The following is a 21733-nucleotide window of genomic DNA, read 5'->3' as shown; positions in this document are numbered from 1 at the left end:
GACAATACCAAGCCGGGAGGGGTTGCAAGTGCTTTGGAGAACAGGATTAAAATTCAAAATGATCTGGACAAACTGGAGAAATGGTCTGAAGAAAATAGTATGAAATTCAATAAGGACAAATGCAAAGTACTCCATTTAGGAAGGAACAATCAGTTGCACACATACCAAATGGGAAGCGACTGCCTAGGAAAGAATACTGTGAAAAGGGATCTGGGGGTCATAGTGGAACACAAGCTAAATACGAGTCAACAGTGTAACACTGTTGCACACACACACACACACACACACACACACACAAAAAAAAGCAAACATCATTCTGGGATGTATTAGCAGGTGTGTTGTAAGCAAGACACGAGAAGTAATTCTTCTGCTCTACTCTGCGCTGATTAGGCCTCAACTGAAATATTGTGTCCAGTTCTGGGGACCACATTTCAGGAAACGTGGACAAATTGGAGAAAGTCCAGAGAAGAGCAACAAAAATTATTAAAATTCTAGAAAACATGACCCATGAGGGAAGACTGAAAAAATTGGGTTTGTTCAGTCTGGAGAAGAGAAGACTGAGTGGGAACACAAGTATATAAAAGGTTGTTACAATGAAGAGGGAGGAAAATTGTTCTCATTAACCTCTGAAAATAGGACAAGAAGCAATGGGCTTAAATTGCAGCAAAGGCGATTTAGGTTGGACATTAGAAAAGATTCTTAACTGTCACAGTAGTTAAGCACTGGAATAAATTACCTAAGGAGGCTGTAGAATCTCTGTCATTGGAGATTTTTAAGAGTAGGTTAGACAAACACCTGTCAGGGATGGTCTAGATAATATTTAGTCCTGCCTTGAGTGCAGGGGACTGGACTAGAAGACCTCTCGAGGTCCTTTCCAGTCCTACGATTCTATGATGCTATGTCTAGTGCACTTCTGAAAATTAGGCCCTCTGCTTCTCAGTGTCTAGTTGTAACTGCCTGGTTTGGAACCTTTAGAACTCAATCAGAACTCTGAAGGAACTGTTTTATAAATAAATAATAAATTAGAAAGGGAATCTCTAGCATTATATGTGTGTGATCCATACTCCATTTTTCTTTTGCTGGACTTTTGTAATTGGTGCAATCAAATCCATCAATGCTTGTGATGGCTCTCCCACTAGTACCAATCCCATGAGTCATATTGGTAAATATATGCCAATGGAAGCAGTTGCGATTTTTGTCAGTTCTACATCTAGTGCTAACAATACCTCTAAGGAGTGGTCTACATGGGGGTCAATCAGGAAAGGTGAATCAACTAAAGTCATGCAGTCAATGTGTATAACTTAGTGTGTTTACCTCCGTCCCCAGGTAGATGTTTTAATTCAGGAGCAATGTAACCTTAGGAGGACTAAGTTACAGGAAATGTAGACCGCTTTACTCCTGAACGAAAGCATCCACAGGGGTTAAATGTACGTTATGTGCATTCATAGATTCATAGATTCTAGGACTGGAAGGGACCTCGAGAGGTCATCAAGTCCAGTCCCCTGCCCGCATGGCAGGACCAAATACTGTCTAGACCATCCCTGATAGACATTTAACTAACCTACTCTTAAATATCTCCAGAGATGGAGATTCCACAACCTCCCTAGGCAATTTATTCCAGTGTTTAACCACCCTGACAGTTACGAACTTTTTCCTAATGTCCAACCTAGACCTCCCTTGCTGCAGTTTAAGCCCATTGCTTCTTGTTCTATCCTCAGAGGCTAAGGTGAACAAGTTTTCTCCCTCCTCCTTATGACACCCTTTTAGATACCTGAAAACTGCTATCATGTCCCCTCTCAGTCTTCTCTTTTCCAAACTAAACAAACCCAATTCTTTCAGCCTTCCTTCATAGGTCATGTTCTCAAGACCTTTAATCATTCTTGTTGCTCTTCTCTGGACCCTTTCCAATTTCTCCACATCTTTCTTGAAATGCGGTGCCCAGAACTGGACACAATACTCCAGCTGAGGCCTAACCAGAGCAGAGTAGAGCGGAAGAATGACTTCTCGTGTCTTGCTCACAACACACCTGTTAATACATCCCAGAATCACGTTTGCTTTTTTTGCAACAGCATCGCACTGTTGACTCATATTTAGCTTGTGGTCCACTATAACCCCTAGATCCCTTTCTGCCGTACTCCTTCCTAGACAGTCTCTTCCCATTCTGTATGTGTGAAACTGATTTTTTCTTCCTAAGTGGAGCACTTTGCATTTGTCTTTGTTAAACTTCATCCTGTTTAACTCAGACCATTTCTCCAATTTGTCCAGATCATTTTGAATGATGACCCTGTCCTCCAAAGCAGTTGCAATCCCTCCCAGTTTGGTATCATCCGCAAACTTAATAAGCGTACTTTCTATGCCAATATCTAAGTCGTTAATGAAGATATTGAACAGAGCCGGTCCCAAAACAGACCCCTGCGGAACCCCACTCGTTATGCCTTTCCAGCAGGATTGGGAACCATTAATAACTCTCTGAGTACGGTTTTCCAGCCAGTTATGCACCCACCTTATAGTAGCCCCATCTAAACTGTATTTGCCCAGAATGTGTGACTGTTTCCTCAGCCCTGGAGCAGAAGAGGTCTCCAAGTGAAAGCATCGGGAGAAGTGAAGAGCCATCTGAAGTAAGAGGACACAAAATCCACTTTTTCTCCCATTGATTTTAAATCATTCTGTTTCAAAGGGACAGATACTATTACTGGCCCAGTGAAAAAACACTGTAGCCTGCAGCCAATAATAAATTTGACTCAGACAAGTAATACAGAACAGTGTATTACAGTACATTTTCTAAACTTTTGGCTGTCATTTGTAGCTCTCTTCCAGAAAAAAAGACTGAACCACTAGAATGGAAAGTTTATTAAATTGTTTACTGCTCAAATCGTAGTTTAGTGACAGAATAATATCATGAAGCTAATGTGTGATAAACCAGAGGTGATCCTGAATTCATCCCTAGGCCAGCATGGGCTGAGAACGATGGTAGTGAATTAAGCACTTAGAGGTGGGGAGGACAGAACCAAATGTGCTCCACACAGGTATCCATATCCATCCCATCTATCTCAGAGGGAGCATATCCATAATGTGATAAGTTCAAAGGATGTGCAGTGAAAGTGTAAGAAAAGACAAAATGGGGAATGCTGAAAGTCCTGTATCCAAAAAGGAGAAAACTGAGCAAATAGAAAATTGTCAGAATCACCATTTTCATTAAATCCAGAATAACTGTTGTACTTAATGAAATTTTCATGGCCAAAATTTCTTCTTCACACCTTTAGTTGACTTGCCTTAATTTTGATAAATGGCCTGGTAGAGACATGTAATTTAGTGTTTAGGAGGAGGAGGGGTGTTTCACACTAACTTATGGGGTTTTTAGTTAAAATGCCTATTGTCCACATGATACAATTCTTCTTTCAATTTAAATGTCCAGTTTTTTACCAAGAGGATAATCCCTTTTGAAGGTGCATTAAGTTAACTAAGGAATGAGTTAGTGCAAAATAAGATGTGTGTGGATGCATCTATTTCACATTGACTTGGCAGTCCTCCCACTGTTATCTCATACTGCAATGCATGATGGCAGGCCCGACCTGTCTGTTTACCTGTGCGTCTTCTACTGTTATGGCATCTTGATCAGATTTTTGCTGTGAGGCCACCACCAAATCTCATTTGTCATGGGTCTGCAGTGTCATCCCTTTTGGCACTGTCCAACATTGACTAGGACTCTAAGTAGGTGAAGGAAGGGAGCTCCTCTGAAAGCCAAGATCTCTTCCTCACACAAAAGTCTGAGGCAGAGTCAAATGAACATGCAGCTCCTGAAAGCCAGGTGGACACCCAGCCTGATAGACCTGGGGAGGGGACTTCTGCGAGTAAGTTTGGTGCTATATTAAATAACTGTATAGAAGGGTTGAATATTTTTTTGTTGTGGATGCCTGCTAGATGCTGCCATTGTGGGCAGATGTGATCTAGGAGCCTCTCTGGGCCTGCTAGCTTGGAAATATCCCCCGGGGCTTTAAACGGCATCTGCACTGGGGAAGTTTAGTTCCATGACTATTTGCTGCCCATATATATTAATAGCCCACTGGGCTGCCCCCCCTCCCTATACCACTATGGTCTCCTTTCTCATTCCAGATTCCTCAACCACTATGCCCTAGCCCTCCCCCTAGTCAAGTAGGATTTAAATAAAGAAACACTATAATGTAACCATGTTCATTGAAACACTAGATGCTGTGAAAATAAAGCAATATTAAAAAAAAAAAAAAAAGACACTGGTTTATAATTTGTGCAATGCCCTGAGATTTCAGCTATCTTAGCATTTTATGAGATACATTTCCCCAAAGTGGGACAGAACAGAGATAAGGCAAGTCAGCCTTCCAGCTAAGTTAACCCTGTAAGTTCTGAACTATTGCAGAACTCTTCATTTTGCAATGCATTTGGTGCATGTTGGAGATGCGATAAAGCAGAATTGAAGGCAAACAAAACATCTTACCATCTTCAGAGTCACTCCAGACTGGCAAAAGGCTACGGAAATGGCATTCTAAAAGAGAGGAAAAAGCAACATTTTATCATTGGTGACATGAAAACTGAAATTAGTACAATAACTACTTGTTCTGTTTTCAGTTCCCCCAGCTCTTGCACCCGAAGCCCTGTGACCACAACAGACTGGACTATTATCTACTGTGGATCACGTGGCCAATCTCCAGGGCAAGAAAAGAAATACAAAGCAGGAAATGTGGGGTGAGCTGCAGTCAGAGTCCAGAACAGGACCAAGAAGACAGAGGACTGGAGAGGAGTTTTCATTGCAGAGAAGGAGGCCAGAGAAATCCCTAGAAGACCATTGAACTGATGAGGCAAACTCTAGGAAACCTCTAGGATGTGCAAAACCAGCTCCTTGAACTGATGACAAAGCAGTTTTGCTAGAGACCCTTAGAGTGCCATCTTCCCACCCAACACTACAGTCACATCCCAGACATATCCTGCAGCCTGTGGACAATACTGCTTCCTGAGAGCAGCACCTGCACGTCCCAGAATTCCATCAGGCACTTTCCTGGGATGTGGTGTGTGGAGGAGAGTGAAAACACCGAATTCTGGGAACCCACCTTCATCCCCACAACTACAAACAATGGCTTCTGCTCTCACCATTCCACATATGAAGGAAAAGGAGCACCCAGAAATCCTGTACAATATGTTTACTCTGCACTTACAGGCAGGCTGTCCATGTATCTGCAGAGTTTAAAAATGAGCATTTTTTTCAAAACTCAACATATTTTATTGAGTTGAAATTTGCACTGTATTATTGTTTGTTACCAGGGTTACAAATTGGGACAGACTTATTCAATTTCTTGTTTTCATTATTTGATGTTTGTTAAAGTTTTGCTTGACAAAAGCTCAAAGTTTAATAAAATTTCAAATCTCAAACACAAAATCAACTTTCAGCAAATTGTCACACTAAGCGACTACAAAACACCAAATCCGCACTCTCAAAACAATGAACCCTGGCCAGAGAGCATAATATGATTAAAATATTTCAAAAACCTCCCAGTATAAACAAGACCATGCCAAGGCACTGCATTTTAAAGAACAAAATCTCTATTACTTTCCCGGCAAAAGCGAGAATGAAAAGGACTTGCTGCACATAGAGATAGAAAATTAAAGCTCTAGCAGTCATTTTCAGTCCGCGATCTCATCTAGTTGGGGATTGGTCCTGCTTTGAGCAGGGGGTCGGACTAGATGACCTCCTGAGGTCCCTTCCAACCCTGAGATTCTATGATCCCTCATCCTGAAGGTTTGGCAGCGGCTGCCAGTGTGAAAAGCCCATTTACTAGACACAGCCCGTGGCCCTGCCTGTCCCCGACTGGCGCGGGCGGTAACAGCGCAACGACTCAGCAATGGGTTAGCCGCAGTTCTACGTTTCTTTCAACGTGGCCAACGAGACTCGATTAAGCCCGTTTCGCTACGAAACTCCTACCGGGGCCGCGCGCTAGCAACGGGGGCCGCCGCTCTCCCCACAGGGCGCGCTGGCTTGTAAAAACCTGGGCTCAGCTCACCCGACCCCAGACACCCCCGGGGCGGGCGAGCGAGCGAGCGGGCGGCCCCAGGGAGGTACGTGGGCCCAGGACTATGAAGCTCACCGAGCTATTCTGGCTTTAGCCAGCGCCTCGCCCTGCTACAGCCACCGCCAGCGAAGGACCTCAGGAACGGCAACACACAGCAGGGCAGCCAACCAATCAGGGAGCAGGTTACACACTCGGCAAGGTGCCCTACCAATGGGGCTTTGGCTCTGTGCTCTTCCTGCTTGGGAGCTGGCAGGGCGGGATGTGAGGTGACGCATGCCTCAGCTAGCCAATAAGAGCATGAAGCGGGTGTGAGGGGCAATCGTCTCATCCTGTGAGGCTGCGCGAGAGGCGGATGCTTCCTGAGGGGCGGGGCCCAGCCCGGTGGAACATGGCGAAGACCTACGATTATCTCTTCAAGCTGCTGCTGATCGGCGACTCGGGTGTGGGCAAGACCTGTGCGCTCTTCCGCTTCTCCGAGGATGCGTTCAATGCCACCTTCATCTCCACCATCGGTGAGCGCCGCCCCCTCAGCCGCGCCGGGCCCTTCGGGGGCGGCAGCGGGCGAGCGAGCGAGCGAGACGCGGGGGGCGTGTGTTGCTAGGGGCAGGGCGGCCCGTGTGGCTGCGGGATAAGGGGGTGCCGGGGGGCAGGGGCGCTGCGTGTTCGGGTCTGGCGAGGGCAGCTCCGTGTGTCTGTCCATGGCGTGTGCAGGCTTACGGATACAGATAGCCGGTAGAGCCCGAGCTGCCGTGTGCGGGGTGGGGCACGGGGCCGTTCGCCGTCAGGAGGGGGCCGCACGCGGGATGAGGGGAATGATCTGAAACTGAAGGGTTTTGTATTGGCACTACGATGTATTGTTGTTTGCCACTGTAAATTAAATCTAAATAGGGCACGCTCAGTCCGCAATAAGAGTCTCCACGCTGATGTGCACCGAAATAACTGCCAACTCCAACCCGGTCTACGCTACACTACGCACGTTTGCTGGTGTTGGTTAAGGACATGCGGTTTGTTTGCAACATTTACATTTCCAAAAAAGCCCTACCGTAGGCGAATATATACCAGGATAAAAGTGCTTTTACCAGTATAGCTTATTTTGGTTGGAGAACTGGTATAAGCTACACCACTAAAAGCATTTTCCTGCCAATATAAGCTGTGTCTGCAGTAGGAGGCTTTGCTGGTATAGCTGTACCAGTAAATTTATTCTAATGTAGACTATGCCTTAGTTATTTCAGTTCCAGTTTGTGTGCAGACAGGTCCTTAGCTAGATAGTGTACTTCTATACTTAAATTTTCTTTTTGCATAGCAGTTGAGGTTTCATACACTAGCAAATGGGGGGGAGTAATGTTACATCTGTAGAATTACATGTGGAATTAAAAAATAAACAGTGTTGCTCTGAAATCTGACTTATTTTTTAGTCGTACTAAAATAAGACTATTTTAAAATGTTAATTTTTCTTTGCCAGTTTTTGACATGTTGTCTTAGTAAGAAGAGACTACCCCACTGCTAAAACAAATTCTCTAATAGTCTATTAGAATTGAGAAAAGAGAAATCTAATAGATTGTAATTAGATGATACTTTCAGCAACCCTGTGTGGCATAATGCTCTGTTGACCTTGATACAGCTTTTCTGAAGTTATATTGAACTGTACATTCTGGTTCAGCTGTAGCTAGAGTAGGTCAGGCTTTGGATGTGACTGTACTTAAAGGGTTTTTATTTATTTGGTGTAACAATGTTACAATTTCCCTGCTGGTTTACAACAGGTCTGCTTTCAACAGAGGCTTTGTGAATGTCTTTGTTCAGAATGAGCTAAATGTTGTTAAGAACTCCATGGGCATTCAGAATTCACTTTGCATCTAATCTATTAACTAAATGGAATGGGTGCCTTTGTTTTGGAAAGTTAAAGGGGAAAAAGTGTTAATTTGGTCTTTACTGGAAATCTTAATTAATGTAGGTTTTTTTCCCCCCAGGTATTGACTTTAAGATTAGAACCATAGAGCTAGATGGCAAGAGAATTAAACTGCAGATATGGTAAGCATTTTCTTTTAAAGCTATATGAATTAAGATAAAATGTTTAGTTCATGCCAAGTATCTCTCTTTGCTTCACAATTCACGTACTGAGTGGTGGTGATATCAATAGGATTTTTGCTCTAATCCTGCTCTTTGGGAGATTATAGTATCTGAGTTTATTGAAGATGGGGTTTATGGAAAATAGATCCTGTCAAACTAACTTGATATCTTTTTTTCTATGAGATTACAAGTTTGGTAGATAAAGGTAATAAAGTTGGTATAATACACTTCTGTAAAGGTGTTTGATTTAGTACCACATGAGATTTTGATTTAAAAAAAAAATAGAACAATATGAAATTTAACATGGCATCCATTAAATGGATTAAAAACTGGCTAAGTGATAGGTCTTGAAAATGTAATTGTAAATGGGGAAATCATTGAGCAAGTATGTTTCCACTGGAAACAGTGGAGTCTTGCATGGATAACACTAGAACTAGGGGTCAGCAAATGAAATGAATAGGCAGCAGGTTTAAAACAAACAAAAGGAAGTATTTCTTCACACTACACAGTCAACCTGTGGAACTGTTTGCCAGAGAATGTTGTGAAGACCAGGATTAACAGGGTTCGAAAAAGAATTAGATACGTTCATCGAGGATAGGTGCATCAGTGGCTATTAGCCAGGATGGGCAGGGACGCAAAACCATGCACTGAAGTGTCCCTAGCTTCTGTTTGCCAGAAGCTGGGAATGGGCAACAGAGGACGGATCACTTGATGATTACCTGTTCTGTTCGTTCTCTCGGAAGCACCTGGCATTGGCCACTGTCAAGACAGGATACTGGGTTAAATGGACCATTGATCTGACCTAGCATGGCTGTTCTTATGGATCAATTCTTGGCCCTATGCTATTTAACATTTTTATCAGTGACCCAAAGAAAAACATAAACACTGAAAGATTTTAGGTGACACAAAAACTCGGGGAGTGGTAAATAACGATTCAGAGATGCCTGGTAAACTGGATGCAAGCAAATAATATGCATTTTAATACGGCTACAAGTAAATATACATCTAGGAACAAAAAATGTAGGCCAGACTCTATCTAGGGAAGCATTGACTCTCTGAAAAAGATTCGGGGGTTGTGGTGGATAATCATCTGAACACTAGGAGCTTGTGTGATGCTGTGGCCAAAAGAGCTAATGCGATCTTGGAATGCATATACAGAGGAATCCTAGAGATCAGAAGGGACCGCCAGGGTCATCTAGTCCAACCCCCTGCCAAGATGCAAGATTTGTTGGGTCTAAATCATCCAAGACAGATGGCTATCCAGCCTTCTTTGGAAAACCTCCAGTGAAGAAGCTTCCACAATCTCCTGAAGCAGTTTGTTCCATTGTCTTACTGTTCTTACAGTTAGGAAGTTTTTCTTGAAATTTAATCTAAATCTGCTGTGCTGTGGTTTGAACCCATTGCCTCTTGTCCTGCCCTCTGTGACAAAAGAGAACAATTTTTCCATCCTTTTATGACAGCCTTTCAAGTATCTGAAGACCGCTATCAGATCCCCCACCTTAATCTCTTCCAAACTAAACATACCCAGGTCCTTCAGTCTTTGCTCATATGGCTTGCATTCCATCCCTTTAATCATCTTTGTTGCTCGCCTCTGGATGCTTTCCAGTTTCTCTACCTCCTTTCTATACATTGGTGACCAAAATTGGACACAGTACTCAAGCTGAGGCCTAACCAACGCCAAGTAGAGCGGTACTATCACCTCCTGTGAACTGCATGCTATGCCTCTATTAATGCAACCTAAAATTGTATTTGCTTTTTCTGCAATAGCGTCGCATTGCTGACTCACATTGAGGTTGTGATCCGTCACAACTCCCAGATCCTTCGCAGCCGTGCTGCAGTCAAGCCAGTTTCCCCCCATTCCGTATTTGTGTGTATGATTTTTCTTCCCAAAGTGTAGCACCTTGCATTTGTTTTTGAATTTCATTTTGTCTATAGCCCAGTTCCCCAATTTATCAAGATCCCTCTAAATTTTTGCTCTATCCTCCAAAGTATTGGCAACTTCCCCTAGCTTTTTGTCATCTGCAAACTTGATCAGTATGCTCTCTATACCTACATCCAGGTCATTAATGAAGATGTTAAACAGCATCGGATCCCAAACAGATCCTTGTGGAACCCCACTTGAGACCTTCCTCCAATCCAAGATCATTCCATTAATCCTGGAATCTCAAGTAGGAGTAGAGAGGTTATTTTATCTCTGTCTTTGGCACTGGTGCAACTGCTGCTGGAATACTGTGTTCAGTTCTGGTGCCAACAATTCAAGAAGGATGTTGATAAATTGAGAGTTCAGACACCAGCCATGAGAGTGATTAAAAGATTAGAAAACTTGCCTTTTTAGTGATAGACTCAAGGTGATCGGTCTATTTAGCTTAACAAAAAGAAGGTTAGGGGGTGACTTGATAACAGTCTAAAAGTATCTACATGGGGAACAAATGTTTAATAATGGGCTCTTCAGTATTGCAGAGAAAGGTATAACACAATCCAATGGCTGGAAGTTGAAACTAGACAAATTCAGACTGGAAATAGCTATACATTTTTTTTGCAGAGAGTAATTAACCATTGGAACAATTTACCAAGGGTTGTGGTGGAGTCTCCATCACTGATAAATTTAAAATCAAGATTGGATATTTTTCCAAAAGATGTGCTCGAGGAATTATTTTGGGAAAGTTCCCTGGCCTGTATTATTCAAGAGGTCAGACTAGATCATAATGGTTCCTTCTGGCCTTGGAATCTGTGAAGATAAAGCTGTAGTTTTGGTGTGTTTAAAGAATGTCCCTGTAAAGTTTAATGAAACTCTCTCTAGTGACCTTAATTTCAGAATGTGTTCAAGTAGTTTGCATGTACTAATTGGATTTGCTTAATTATTTTAGGGACACAGCTGGGCAGGAACGGTTTAGAACAATCACAACTGCATATTACAGAGGAGCAATGGTAGGCATGATGTAGCTGAAATTTTTTTTTTATCTATTTATAATTTGCAGAAAGTGAAGCCATTCAAGTTTTACTATGAAGCATAAGCATTTATAACTGTAATGAGCTTCAGAACTTGAACTCCACTTGGTGAAGTATTTGATAAGACCAGTGCTCCCATCTCTATGTTCAAATTACACTGGTGTGGGAGTCCCACAAAGTCAGACTTCCAGTGTGACTTGCATGTGCATGTTGGTGGCAGATAAATAATGTGTGGCTTGCTAGGACATAGGTTGTAGAACATCTCAAAGATTCTTGTACTCTAATGATATGTAATAAATTTAACTCAAGCTACATAGTAGAATGCTGTTTGGTTTTTTGTTTCCTTTCAGCAGTTGCTTCTCTATGCAAGTGGCTTTGTATCAAAGGTTGATGTGGTGTTTGTTTGGTTTTTTGGGGGGGGGGGGGAGGGAGGAGGGTTGTGGGTTGTTTTGTTTTGTTTTGTTTTTAAATTCTAGCCTTTCAGAATTTATTTTTCTTTCTGTCTTGGACATGTCTGTAATCCTTACAAAAACAATTGTTAGTTGAAATTAAGTTGCCATGTCTTTTGTTGTTGTTGTTGTTTTGTTTTGTTTTTTTAATCTTTAGGGCATCATGTTGGTATATGACATAACCAATGAGAAATCTTTTGAAAACATTCGGAATTGGGTCAGGAATATTGAAGAGGTAACTTCCCATTTTATTTACAGGAATCTTTAATATTAAATATACTGTCCCTATGCAACCTTTAGAAAAATAGTTAAAGTCAAAATGGTTCAGAACTGTGAAATTTGTCACTAAGTTGTGTATGTTAAAATAAATAAATATATAATTTTTTTTTGTGTGGAGTGGGTTGGAGAGACGGTGTTCGTCTGAAGCTCCAAATTGGTAATATCTTCTGGAATTTATTAGTCAGTAGTAATTCAGTATGCCCGCATGTAAGAGCAGACTACATGAACTGGAGTCTTTCCTGCAATTAAGAAATCCAACAGTTGACTGATTCTACCCTGACAGCATTCTAATTATTTCTAAACAGAGCACTTTCTGGGCATTGAGTGGCACCAGTATATTGCAGGCATGAGGTATTGTCCTAGTTGGAGCCGTAAATCCCTGGAAAATGTTCAGCATCAAAGTTGTCCAATGCTTTCAGCACAACACCTAGTTCATCTTGTTGATGGCATTCTGCATTTATTGAGCACTTCTAGAGTTAACTTAGTACTTAGGCAGAATTCAGAAATTATTTGTTAATCTTGCAATGTGCAGTTATGAAGCTTTAAACTTTATGGACGTAGAAAAAACAATGAAGGATAAAGAGAAGTGATTGTGATATAGACTTAAATGTGTGTATTTCATTATGTGAAGTAAAAAATGTTGTAGAACTTGTACAGCTCAGTTATCACATTACTTTGTCCTACAATTACCATTATACCTCTCTTCACTTGACTCCCGTTGTCATAATAAAGAAAAGTTTCCTAGTCAGCTGAGCTGCTTCCTTTATATTTTTCCTTCACTGGGAGCATGCCTAAAAAGGGTGAGGTGACATGGCCTCTTGGACCAAAAGCGATTTGTTAACCCCTGCGTTGCCAGTGTGGTGTTGATACACCCTGCCACATAGGTACACGAGACAAGATACAGAAAGCACCATAATTACTTCAGATGAGTGTGAAGCAGTAGTCTGGATAACTTTCTCTAAGACTAATGGTGAACTGAAAGTTAACATCTTACCTGCTTCTAATTAAAAAGCCAATTTCCCCTTCTTTTTGTTGTTGTTGTGTAAGTGGCATTCTGGGCATCTGAGGTGCAGTGACATTTTTGCTGTTCATCAAATGCATCGTACCAGTTCTTTACGTACGTGTGTGTGTGTGTGTGGAGAGAGGGAGTGTACATATTAATAAACATTGCAGTTCTGAAATGGCAGCAATGGATATTATGGTATGAAAAACTAACTTTTCCTGTAATTATTGTGAATTCACTGCCTTAGTTACACTATAAGTCTGTAGCTTTTGGGGGATGGGTGGAAGAGAAGAGTATGAGGTAAGTTGTATGTTCCTGGCATGCTGTCAGAACTCAGTGCAGAGTATAATGGTCTCTTGTAAGAGAGAATACGTATTAAAAGTAAACGTCATGAACACAAAGACAACAAATGTTCTGCAAATAATTTCTTACCTTTGTGCCCATTTTCATCTTAGCACGCATCCCCAGATGTCGAAAAGATGATTCTTGGAAACAAATGTGATGTGAATGATAAAAGACAAGTTTCTAGAGAGCAAGGGGAGAAGGTGAGTGCCCCAATTCCACTCTCTGGATAGACACTAGTCTGTTGTGATTGAATCCCATGTTCTTCTAAGCCCCTTTGGTATGGACAATGACCAGTTCTGAGCTCTGGGTCTCTCAGGCACACTCAGTTGCAGACCTATTGTCTGACATCCTTCTTGGGCAGTGAGAGCCACAGTCGTGCCACCTTAGATGCTGGAACTGGTGCTACAGACTTCCTCAGTCCCCAGTTGTTTATATATATATATATTCCTCCCAGAGTTCATCTCCCTGTGGGAGCTCTGGTTTCTTAAGTCCTTCAGAGAGAACATGGCAGTAAAGCAAGGAACATAGACTTAGCACAGGAGTTTCTTAATCACAAGCACTTATACATGAGTTACAGATCTATGGAAAACAACAGACTCCTGAATGCAATCCCCCTAGTCCAGTGGTCCCCAACGGCGGCATTTCAGCGGTGACGCCTCTTGACGTTGCTGCTTCTCGGCGGCATTTCGGCGGATGCTTCTCTGTCCTCGGTGGCTCGTCGTCTGGTGCCCGCCATACCGAAAAGGTTGGGGACCACTGCCCTAGTCTGACCTCCCTGCCCCTGTGAGTTTTGGGTTTGGTATTAGTCCTTAAACCAGGCAGCCTGTCCAGGCTTCTTGGCCTGGTCATCTTGCAACTGGCAGTGTAATGGAGTCACCTGTTTAGAAGCACCTTTTTAAAATAGGCTTGGGGTATGTCTACGTTGCAATCACTAGGTGTGATTGCAGTTCAAAAAGACATACCTGAACTAACTTTAATCTCACTAGCTCAGCTCTCAAAACAGGAACGCTGTGGCTATACAAGCATCAGTGCAGACTATAGAAACCCACCTGAAATCCTGGGTAATTACTTGCAGGGCTAGTCCGCACTGAAGCTTGTGCTGCCACAGCTTGACTGTTCAAGGACCCAAGCTAGCTAGATTGGGTATGTCTGCTCAAGCTGCAGTTACACCCAGCAATTACAGTCAACACATATTCTCAGTCCCTCTTGTTGCCCATGTGTTTCCTCTGGGGAAATTCCAGGGTCCAAAGTCAGTTGCCCTGTTAGTAGAAAACCCATTGTTCCAGTAGGGAAGAGTCGTTCAATGTTGATGGCCTTTGATTGCTCTGTGTCAGGTTTTCAGACAGTTTGTCCACTCCCTGTCCAGCCTCTGCTGTGAAATGGATACTCTAATCTACTGTTTACAATGCTAAATGACATTCACAAAACTGAATTCATTAATTTGACATCGACATATCCCCCAAATTCTCACAGTGAGAACAGCATTGTATTGTGTGTCATTGATCTTTATTGCAAGAGTTAAAATTTTAACAATTCTGGAATGCTTCAGGAAACTCATCAGCTGGTGTGTTTCATTTAGGAGTACAGGTACTAAATGTGAGCATAGAATAATTCTATCAATGTGTGCAGTATTTCATGTAGACTGAAAATTAGTCTGTTTTTTTTCAAAAGCAAGATTTGTCACCCTTTCTCTAAAATGTTCCCAATGTGGCACATTAGGCTGTGTATCCTAAAAGTCTTATTGCTTACATTCATTTATTTTTAATTAGACTTTTAAATACAAAAATGCACCTATCCAATCTCTAGACACCTTTTTGACACTTAATGTATTTTTAAATTATAATCATAGAATATCAGGGTTGGAAGGGACCTCAGGAGGTCATCTAGTCCAACCCCCTGCTCAAAGCAGGACCTAATCCCAACTAAATCATCCCAGCCAGGGCTTTGTCAAGCCTGACCTTAAAAACCTCTAAGGAAGGAGATTACACCACCTCCCTAGGTAACCCATTCCAGTGCTTCACCACCCTCCAAGTGAAAAAGTTTTTCCTAATATCCAATTTAAACCTCCCCCACTGCAACTTGAGACCATTACTCCTTGTTCTGTCATCTGCTACCACTGAGAACAGTCTAGATCCATCCTCTTTGGAACCCCCTTTCAGGTAGCTGAAAGCAGCTATCAAATCGCCCCTCATTCTTCTCTTCTGCAGACTAAACAATCCCAGTTCCCTCAGCCTCTCCTCATGTGCTCCAGCCCCCTAATCATTTTTGTTACCCTCCGCTGGACTCTTTCCAATTTTTCCACATCCTTCTTGTAGTGTGGGGCTCAAAACTGGACACAGTACTCCAGGTGAGGCCTCACCAATGTCGAATAGAGGGGAACGATCACATCCCTCGATCTGCTGGCAATGCCCCTACTTATACAGCCCAAAATGCTGTTAGCCTTCTTGGCAACAAGGGCACACTGTTGACTCATACCCAGCATCTCGTCCACGGTAACCCCTAGGTCCTTTTCTGCAGAACTGCTGCCTAGCCACTCGGTCCCTAGTCTGTAACTAGGGATTCTGAATGGGATTCTTCCGTCCTAAGTGCAGTACTCTGCACTTGTCCTTGTTGAACCTCATCAGGTTTCTTTTGGCCCAATCCTCTAATTTTGTCTAATGTAAGAACATACCACAAATTCTCTTCCTTTTTGAAATTCCCCTCCACCCTTCCATATTTTCAAATATATGAGAGGGAGGAGATAATCCTATATAATGAAGTGTTATTCCCCAACCATTGGGACAAGAGTTTCTAGGTGTGTAATGACAAACTTTTTGAGCAAAAGGAGGAAAATTTACATGCTTTGGAAGTCCTGCTTTTCCCTGAAAGCCAGTGGAATGGGGCACATTGACACCTAAAGCTGGAAGAGACAATCCTGCTAATTCCTCATAAATGATAGTAGAGGTCCATAAAGGTACAGGGAGCCACCAGAGCAGAACAGCTTGCGGGCACTTAGTTTTATAATTTGTAAAAAACTTCATTCTCATCATCACCTATTCTTGCTGTTTTGTTGTTGTTCTTCTAATTTGTGTTTCTTATGCAAAAATATCAAATCTCGCCTATCCTCTTTGTGTAGGTTTCTTGTCGGGATTGTTATGAGTGCTTTGAAAAAATATGCATATTTTTACCTGAAATACGATGCTTTTAATTTTATTTTTAAACAAGACTGCAAGTTAAATCAGTGTAATATAACTAGGATACTAAAAAAACAATTTGGGTAAAGAGAAATATTTTTTTTTAACTTTTAAAAGATTCTGTGGTATCTGAATTTCAATTTAATGCTGCCACTTTGCAAAGTTCTCTGTTCAGTACCATGGCAGGTCTTGCACAGTGAGAATGAATTCTTATTCAGGGCTTATATCTGATATAAGAAATCCTTTTTTTTGTTTTTTTTTTGTTTTTTTTGTTCAGCTAGCTATTGGTTTTGGAATTAAATTCATGGAAACCAGTGCAAAAGCGAATATTAATATAGAGAACGTGAGTATTGATTTTTTTTTCTCCTAGTACAGACTGTTGTATATAGATTTGTACATAAAAGCAATAGGAGCACCTATCTATTTTGACTACATGATGTTAAATCCTATCCGTTATTGGCAATGGGTTTTTAGTTAACTTAGACGGGCTCATGGAAGTATTTTGCAAAGAGCACGTTCCACTATGTAAATTAAGTTAAAATAATTTTGTACAATCTTATCTGTATTAAGAACATTTCTTCTGTCCATCCTGATGAATGGTTTTGTTATGAACCCCTCTGTGCTGGGCCATTGTGAATGTGTGTGACATCTCTCACTGTGCCCTCCAAAGGTGCCACGGTTGGGGGTGTCTGGCATCCTGCTGCAGATTCTTCAGCTACTGATGGATTGACTTGAGCTGGTATATCCTTTCATGAGTAATCTGCACTAAATCAGCTTGTAGTAACTTTCAATGACTCTTGCACATCAAACCAAAGTTCTGTGGTTCAACAGTGGTCCTGGAGAGAGACACTTTCTCTCTGAAATCAAGAGTCCATTTTTTAACTGTTAAAGGTTTCCAAATGGTAGGTCACAAAAATATTCCTGGCTGAAAAGTTGACATTCACCAGTACTTCTTGGTTTTGGAGTTATGAAAGCAGCTTTTATTAAACAAACTTCCACATGTATAGGTAGCTAATAAAACACAAGTTTTAAATATGCTCTTACTTTAGGCATTTTTCACTCTTGCGAGAGATATCAAAGCAAAAATGGACAAGAAATTGGTGAGTAACTGTTACTGAGTCCAAGCCACTTGTGGTGTTTTGTTTTTTGTTTTGTTTTGTTTTTTTAAAATCCCACTACAGTATTAAATTGACGAGAATATTTGTGTTTTGAGGCCTATTCCACTTAGGCACATTGGTGATGGCAGAAATGTTTTGTCAGTCCTCCAATCAACTCTCTGGGTGCTTTTTGAATACAAACAGATGGCTAATTCCTATAGCGTAAAGTCATAATTGAGATTAGTTTTTAAATAGAGATTCTCTACAGTTGCTAATAAATCCTATTTTGCTTTACTGAAATTGTGGTGGGAGCTATAGCAAAGAAACTAATCAAGGAAATTCCTCACTTAGAGGCCTTGTCTACACTATGGGGGGAGATCGATCTAAATTATGCAACTTCAGCTACGTAAATAACATAGCTGAAGTCAGCATACATAGATCTACTTACCGTGGGGTCCACACTATACTATGTCAACGGGAGACGCTCTCCCGTCGACTCCCCTTGTGCTTCTCGTTCAGGTGGAGTACAGGAGTCGACAGGAGAGTGATCTGCAGTCGATTTAGCGGGTCTCCACTCGAGCCGCTAAATCAACTGCCGATGCATCGATCGCCACATGTTGATCCCCCGGTAAGTGTAGACAAACCCTTAGATTCTGATTGAATCATAGAAATTAGAAATGGGTGGAGGCCGATCAGGTTGTTCTGTACTGGACCCAGTGTTCTCCAAAATATTATCATGTAACCAGTTCTAGTTATGGGACTAGCTTCTGGGATTTTTATCCCCAAATCATGTTTCACCTGGTGCATTTCTAAAAATTTCCTTCACGCAACAGATGAGACTGCATGAATTTTGGTCTTATTTATTAACAAGTTTAACAAAGAAGCATTGTGTGACTTTTACTGAAACAAATTCCTATATAGGTTTGTTTTTTATAACGACCACCATGTGACATAGAAGTGGGTGCAGATATAACTGCTGTATTTGGGTCTTGCTGATGACTCAGATGTTTTAACGAGACCAATATAATAGTCGTGGATGCTTTCACCTCAATAGGTATTTGAATCCAGTAGGCGCATAAAGAATATGCACAGTCCATGTTTGATTGAGCCCGGTTTAGCAGAATTCATTTTTTGTTGTTTTGTTTTGATTTTGGGGGGGAGGGGGGAGGGAGCTGGGGGTTTTGTTTTTTGACCTGCTATAGGGAGCGTTTTGAATCCAGCTCAAAAGTAAAGTAATCTTGCAATCACTCTAGTTAAATATAAATAAATAACCTTTTAAATTCTTTGCATCTTTAGGAAGGCAATAGCCCACAAGGCAGCAACCAGGGAGTCAAAATCACACCAGACCAGCAAAAGAAAAGCAGCTTTTTCCGATGTGTTCTTCTGTGAGGGACACTGCCTTAACCTGAGCATCTGCTCAATCGAACTGGACTGTGCCTGTTCTGAGTGAGATTTCCTCTGTGTGTGGATTTAACACTTTCAATATGTCGTGTCACACTGTGGCCATCAGAATAAGATTAAGAAATTGTTTATTTTAATAACTGTCTGACTCTTCAATTTTGGAGATGAAATTTTTTTAAATATTTTTCTGTCACACCTTCCGCTTGGCATATGCATTGTTTAGGGAAGGCATACAGATCAAAAGTGACCTCCAATAGCACCTTTACTGACAAGCTTCACTCTCTGGGCGGGGGTTTATATCTAATGTGTCTAAAGTAGAAAAATTAAATGACTTTACACTGAAATGCCAACATTAATAAACTAATGATATGTGTACATGATACACGCATATAAATGTCTATAGATACATAGAGCACAATCACTTCAAAACAACAAAAATGCACTTATTTTAAACAGTTACTTATAGCTTTCAAATGGTGGGTAGAAGCTTTCTGCATATCTATCCTTTTGGCTATCACAGGACAAAATCATTTTTGTCTGTACGTCACTAGTTCAGTTCCACCGTTCTAGACAATCCACCAGTAAAAAATTAAATGAAACACAATGCCTCATCAGAAAGAAAGAAAATATCTATTTTTTTAGAGAACCAAAGTGTGCTGTAAATATAATAAATCCTTGATATGAGAAGTTTTGGAGGAAAAAACTTTATTTTCCCCATGTTAGGGAGGACCATCCATAATATATTTGTTGAATATCTAGGCATCTTTTAAATTGAGATAATTTTATTCTATACTCTTGTGCAAATGATCTGTGTTTCTAATCTGTTATCTATAGTTATAGACCATGGTTCAAATATATAGACCACCTTATTCAAAAGTAACGATATAACTGAATAACACTATCATGGGCCGTATAAGTTTTTTTAATTTCATAGTTGAGAATGACTTCAAACAAACCTTTCATGACTTAGTGGTTATGTCTAACTTGTGAAAACAAAAATGTATTGCATTGCTCCCGCAAGAAAATGCACACTCCATATATTGACACTTTCTGAAAACTGGCTTTTTGGCTGAGATTTCTCTTGCTCCCATGCCATGATTGCTTAAGATTTAAAGTGGCAGTGAACTGTTTTAACTATGTATGGCAATGCAAACGATGAGGTACAGGAAAATTGTGGTGACCCTTAAAGAAAATATACTTCTGTGTATGTACACTTTATACACATAGACACAACACATTCCAATATATAAAACTTAACAGCCAAGCAATTTTAAGCTCTTTTTATGCAGCTTTCAGGTTAATGGTTGTAAAACTGATTTTAGTTAACTAGATTTGAAAAGAAGCCAACAAGTGTAAGCTATTTAGAAGCTGCTCTTTCTGTCCGGTAACTGGCATAATGGTAAAAGAGCACATTTGGAGAGAATGAACGTATCAGCAATGTCCTGCAACTCACTGGAATTGTTAACATGTTTTGTTTACATTGACAACTGCACTTAAGGGAAAAATAAATTAAAGCTCATTTTAAAATTGAGTTTTTACTCCCTACCTCTGTTTCCTTGAAGTTTGCGTGAATATGTTCCAACCTCTTTTCTTGCAGTATCTTTCACTAGTGTCACTAGAGTTAAAGGTCAAATACTAAAATATTTTATAATAATGTAACTAATTCTCCTGCAGGCAAATATGAGCTCAGCCTTTTGGCTCAAACTGAATACCAAACGGAAACTAAAGCTTTACTCTCTTGCACACTTACCATGTAACTTTTTTAAATGGCTTTTTTTCTATGCTGTCAGCTACCCTTTATCCAGTGTTGAAATGTTAAACTGAGCTAATTTTGTTCATTAAGCCATCTGCATGTAACATGCATATTCCAACAAGAATCAAGTAAGGATTGTATAGTATGAGGAGTTGGTAAGCGTGCTGAATGATAGACTTCTCTAGAGTAAAATAATTCAGTTAATCATGACTACATACTCAAACTAAAAAGATCCTTTGTATGTTTGCGTACAGCTAATACAGAGGTATAGGATGGACATGCAATGCTACGATGGTAGGATAAAGAAGCATTTTAAAAACATTCTAGGTAGTCATGAGCAGTTGGGGGTGGTTTAAGGGCGAGATGGTGGAACAGTGTTGACAAACGAGAGTCTCTAACATACATTTAAATATGTTAAAATGTTTAGTTTCTGTTTCAAAGCAGTGAATGAGGAATGTTCAGCCTCCATCCTTATACCCTGTGGTAGCTGGGTGTTGCAGTCCATGTTATCCTTTGATTCGTGACTGTAAAATAATGGGCAGTCTGATACGCTATGCGGCCTACAGTTACATGGCATCCCATGCTACAGAGTTATCAGGCTTGATTTGGGAGGGAGGAGGGGAGTATTCACTTCCAAACAGAGGTTGAAGGATGGAGTTGTGATCTTCACTTTTCATTTTTCTAGATCTTAATGGCTTGTACATTAGTCCTTTTTAATGTAAGTTAACATTTTTGTATGTGAATGTCCCATGTATATGCAGGTGGTTGTACCTGTTTATATACCTACCTTACAGCATCATGATTTTTCTTTACAATGATTCTATTTTACTTAATTAACAATTATATTTTTGCTCAAACTCAGGAAGTTTCATGCAGTTAACTGTGATTTGCTGTCACCACGGTACATCTAAGATATATAGACTTGACATAAAAGTTAAATCAATTTTAAGCAACATGAAGGCTGACATTCTAACATAGCAAATATATATAGTGAATTAATGTATACAGTTGGATACATGCTTTCCCTAAGTGCCGCTAAACACTGACAATGCTACATACAACTTGTAGCACTTTCATAGATCTTGGATAAATTCAGCATGTAGCTGGACACTTTCACTAGCACTTTCATAATTAAATTGGTATTCTAGAAAAAAGATGGTTTTATATCAACATGGCCAG

At 40.8% G+C, this 21733-nt stretch overlaps 1 protein-coding gene and 1 long non-coding RNA gene across 3 annotated transcripts in view; one reads left to right on the top strand and one right to left on the bottom strand.

Moving 5' to 3' along the window:
- LOC135894352 (uncharacterized) overlaps positions 1 to 6187 on the bottom strand; it is a 40242-nt gene extending 34055 nt beyond the window's left edge. For both annotated transcript variants that reach the window (XR_010562366.1, XR_010562365.1), the window contains exons 1-2: positions 6114 to 6187; positions 4472 to 4519 (exon numbers count right to left, since the gene is read on the bottom strand). This is a non-coding gene — a long non-coding RNA (uncharacterized LOC135894352). The remainder of the gene's footprint in view (positions 1 to 4471; positions 4520 to 6113) is intronic.
- Positions 6188 to 6390: 203 nt separating this feature from the next.
- RAB8A (RAB8A, member RAS oncogene family) lies at positions 6391 to 21389 on the top strand. Its single transcript, XM_065422417.1, has 8 exons — positions 6391 to 6550; positions 8006 to 8066; positions 10973 to 11033; positions 11661 to 11738; positions 13241 to 13330; positions 16581 to 16646; positions 17353 to 17403; positions 18697 to 21389. Exons 1-8 carry the CDS (start codon positions 6391 to 6393, stop codon positions 18787 to 18789), a joined length of 660 nt encoding a protein of 219 aa, XP_065278489.1. The 3' UTR covers positions 18790 to 21389.
- Positions 21390 to 21733: the final 344 nt, after the last annotated feature.

Source organism: Emys orbicularis, chromosome 24 (assembly GCF_028017835.1).
Source record: "Emys orbicularis isolate rEmyOrb1 chromosome 24, rEmyOrb1.hap1, whole genome shotgun sequence".
Taxonomy (NCBI): Eukaryota; Metazoa; Chordata; order Testudines; family Emydidae; genus Emys; species Emys orbicularis.
Note: the sequence above shows the minus strand (reverse complement) of the source record. Positions and strands in the feature narration are given on the sequence as shown.

Coding starts and splice junctions, on each gene's coding strand:
- RAB8A (XM_065422417.1), top strand. CDS start 6,391: ATGCTTCCTGAGGGGCGGGGCCCAGCCCGGTGGAACATGGCGAAGACC. Junction 13,331..16,580: donor CTAGAGAGCAAGGGGAGAAG/GTGAGTGCCCCA, acceptor TTTTTTGTTCAG/CTAGCTATTGGTTTTGGAAT. Junction 16,647..17,352: donor CGAATATTAATATAGAGAAC/GTGAGTATTGAT, acceptor CTCTTACTTTAG/GCATTTTTCACTCTTGCGAG.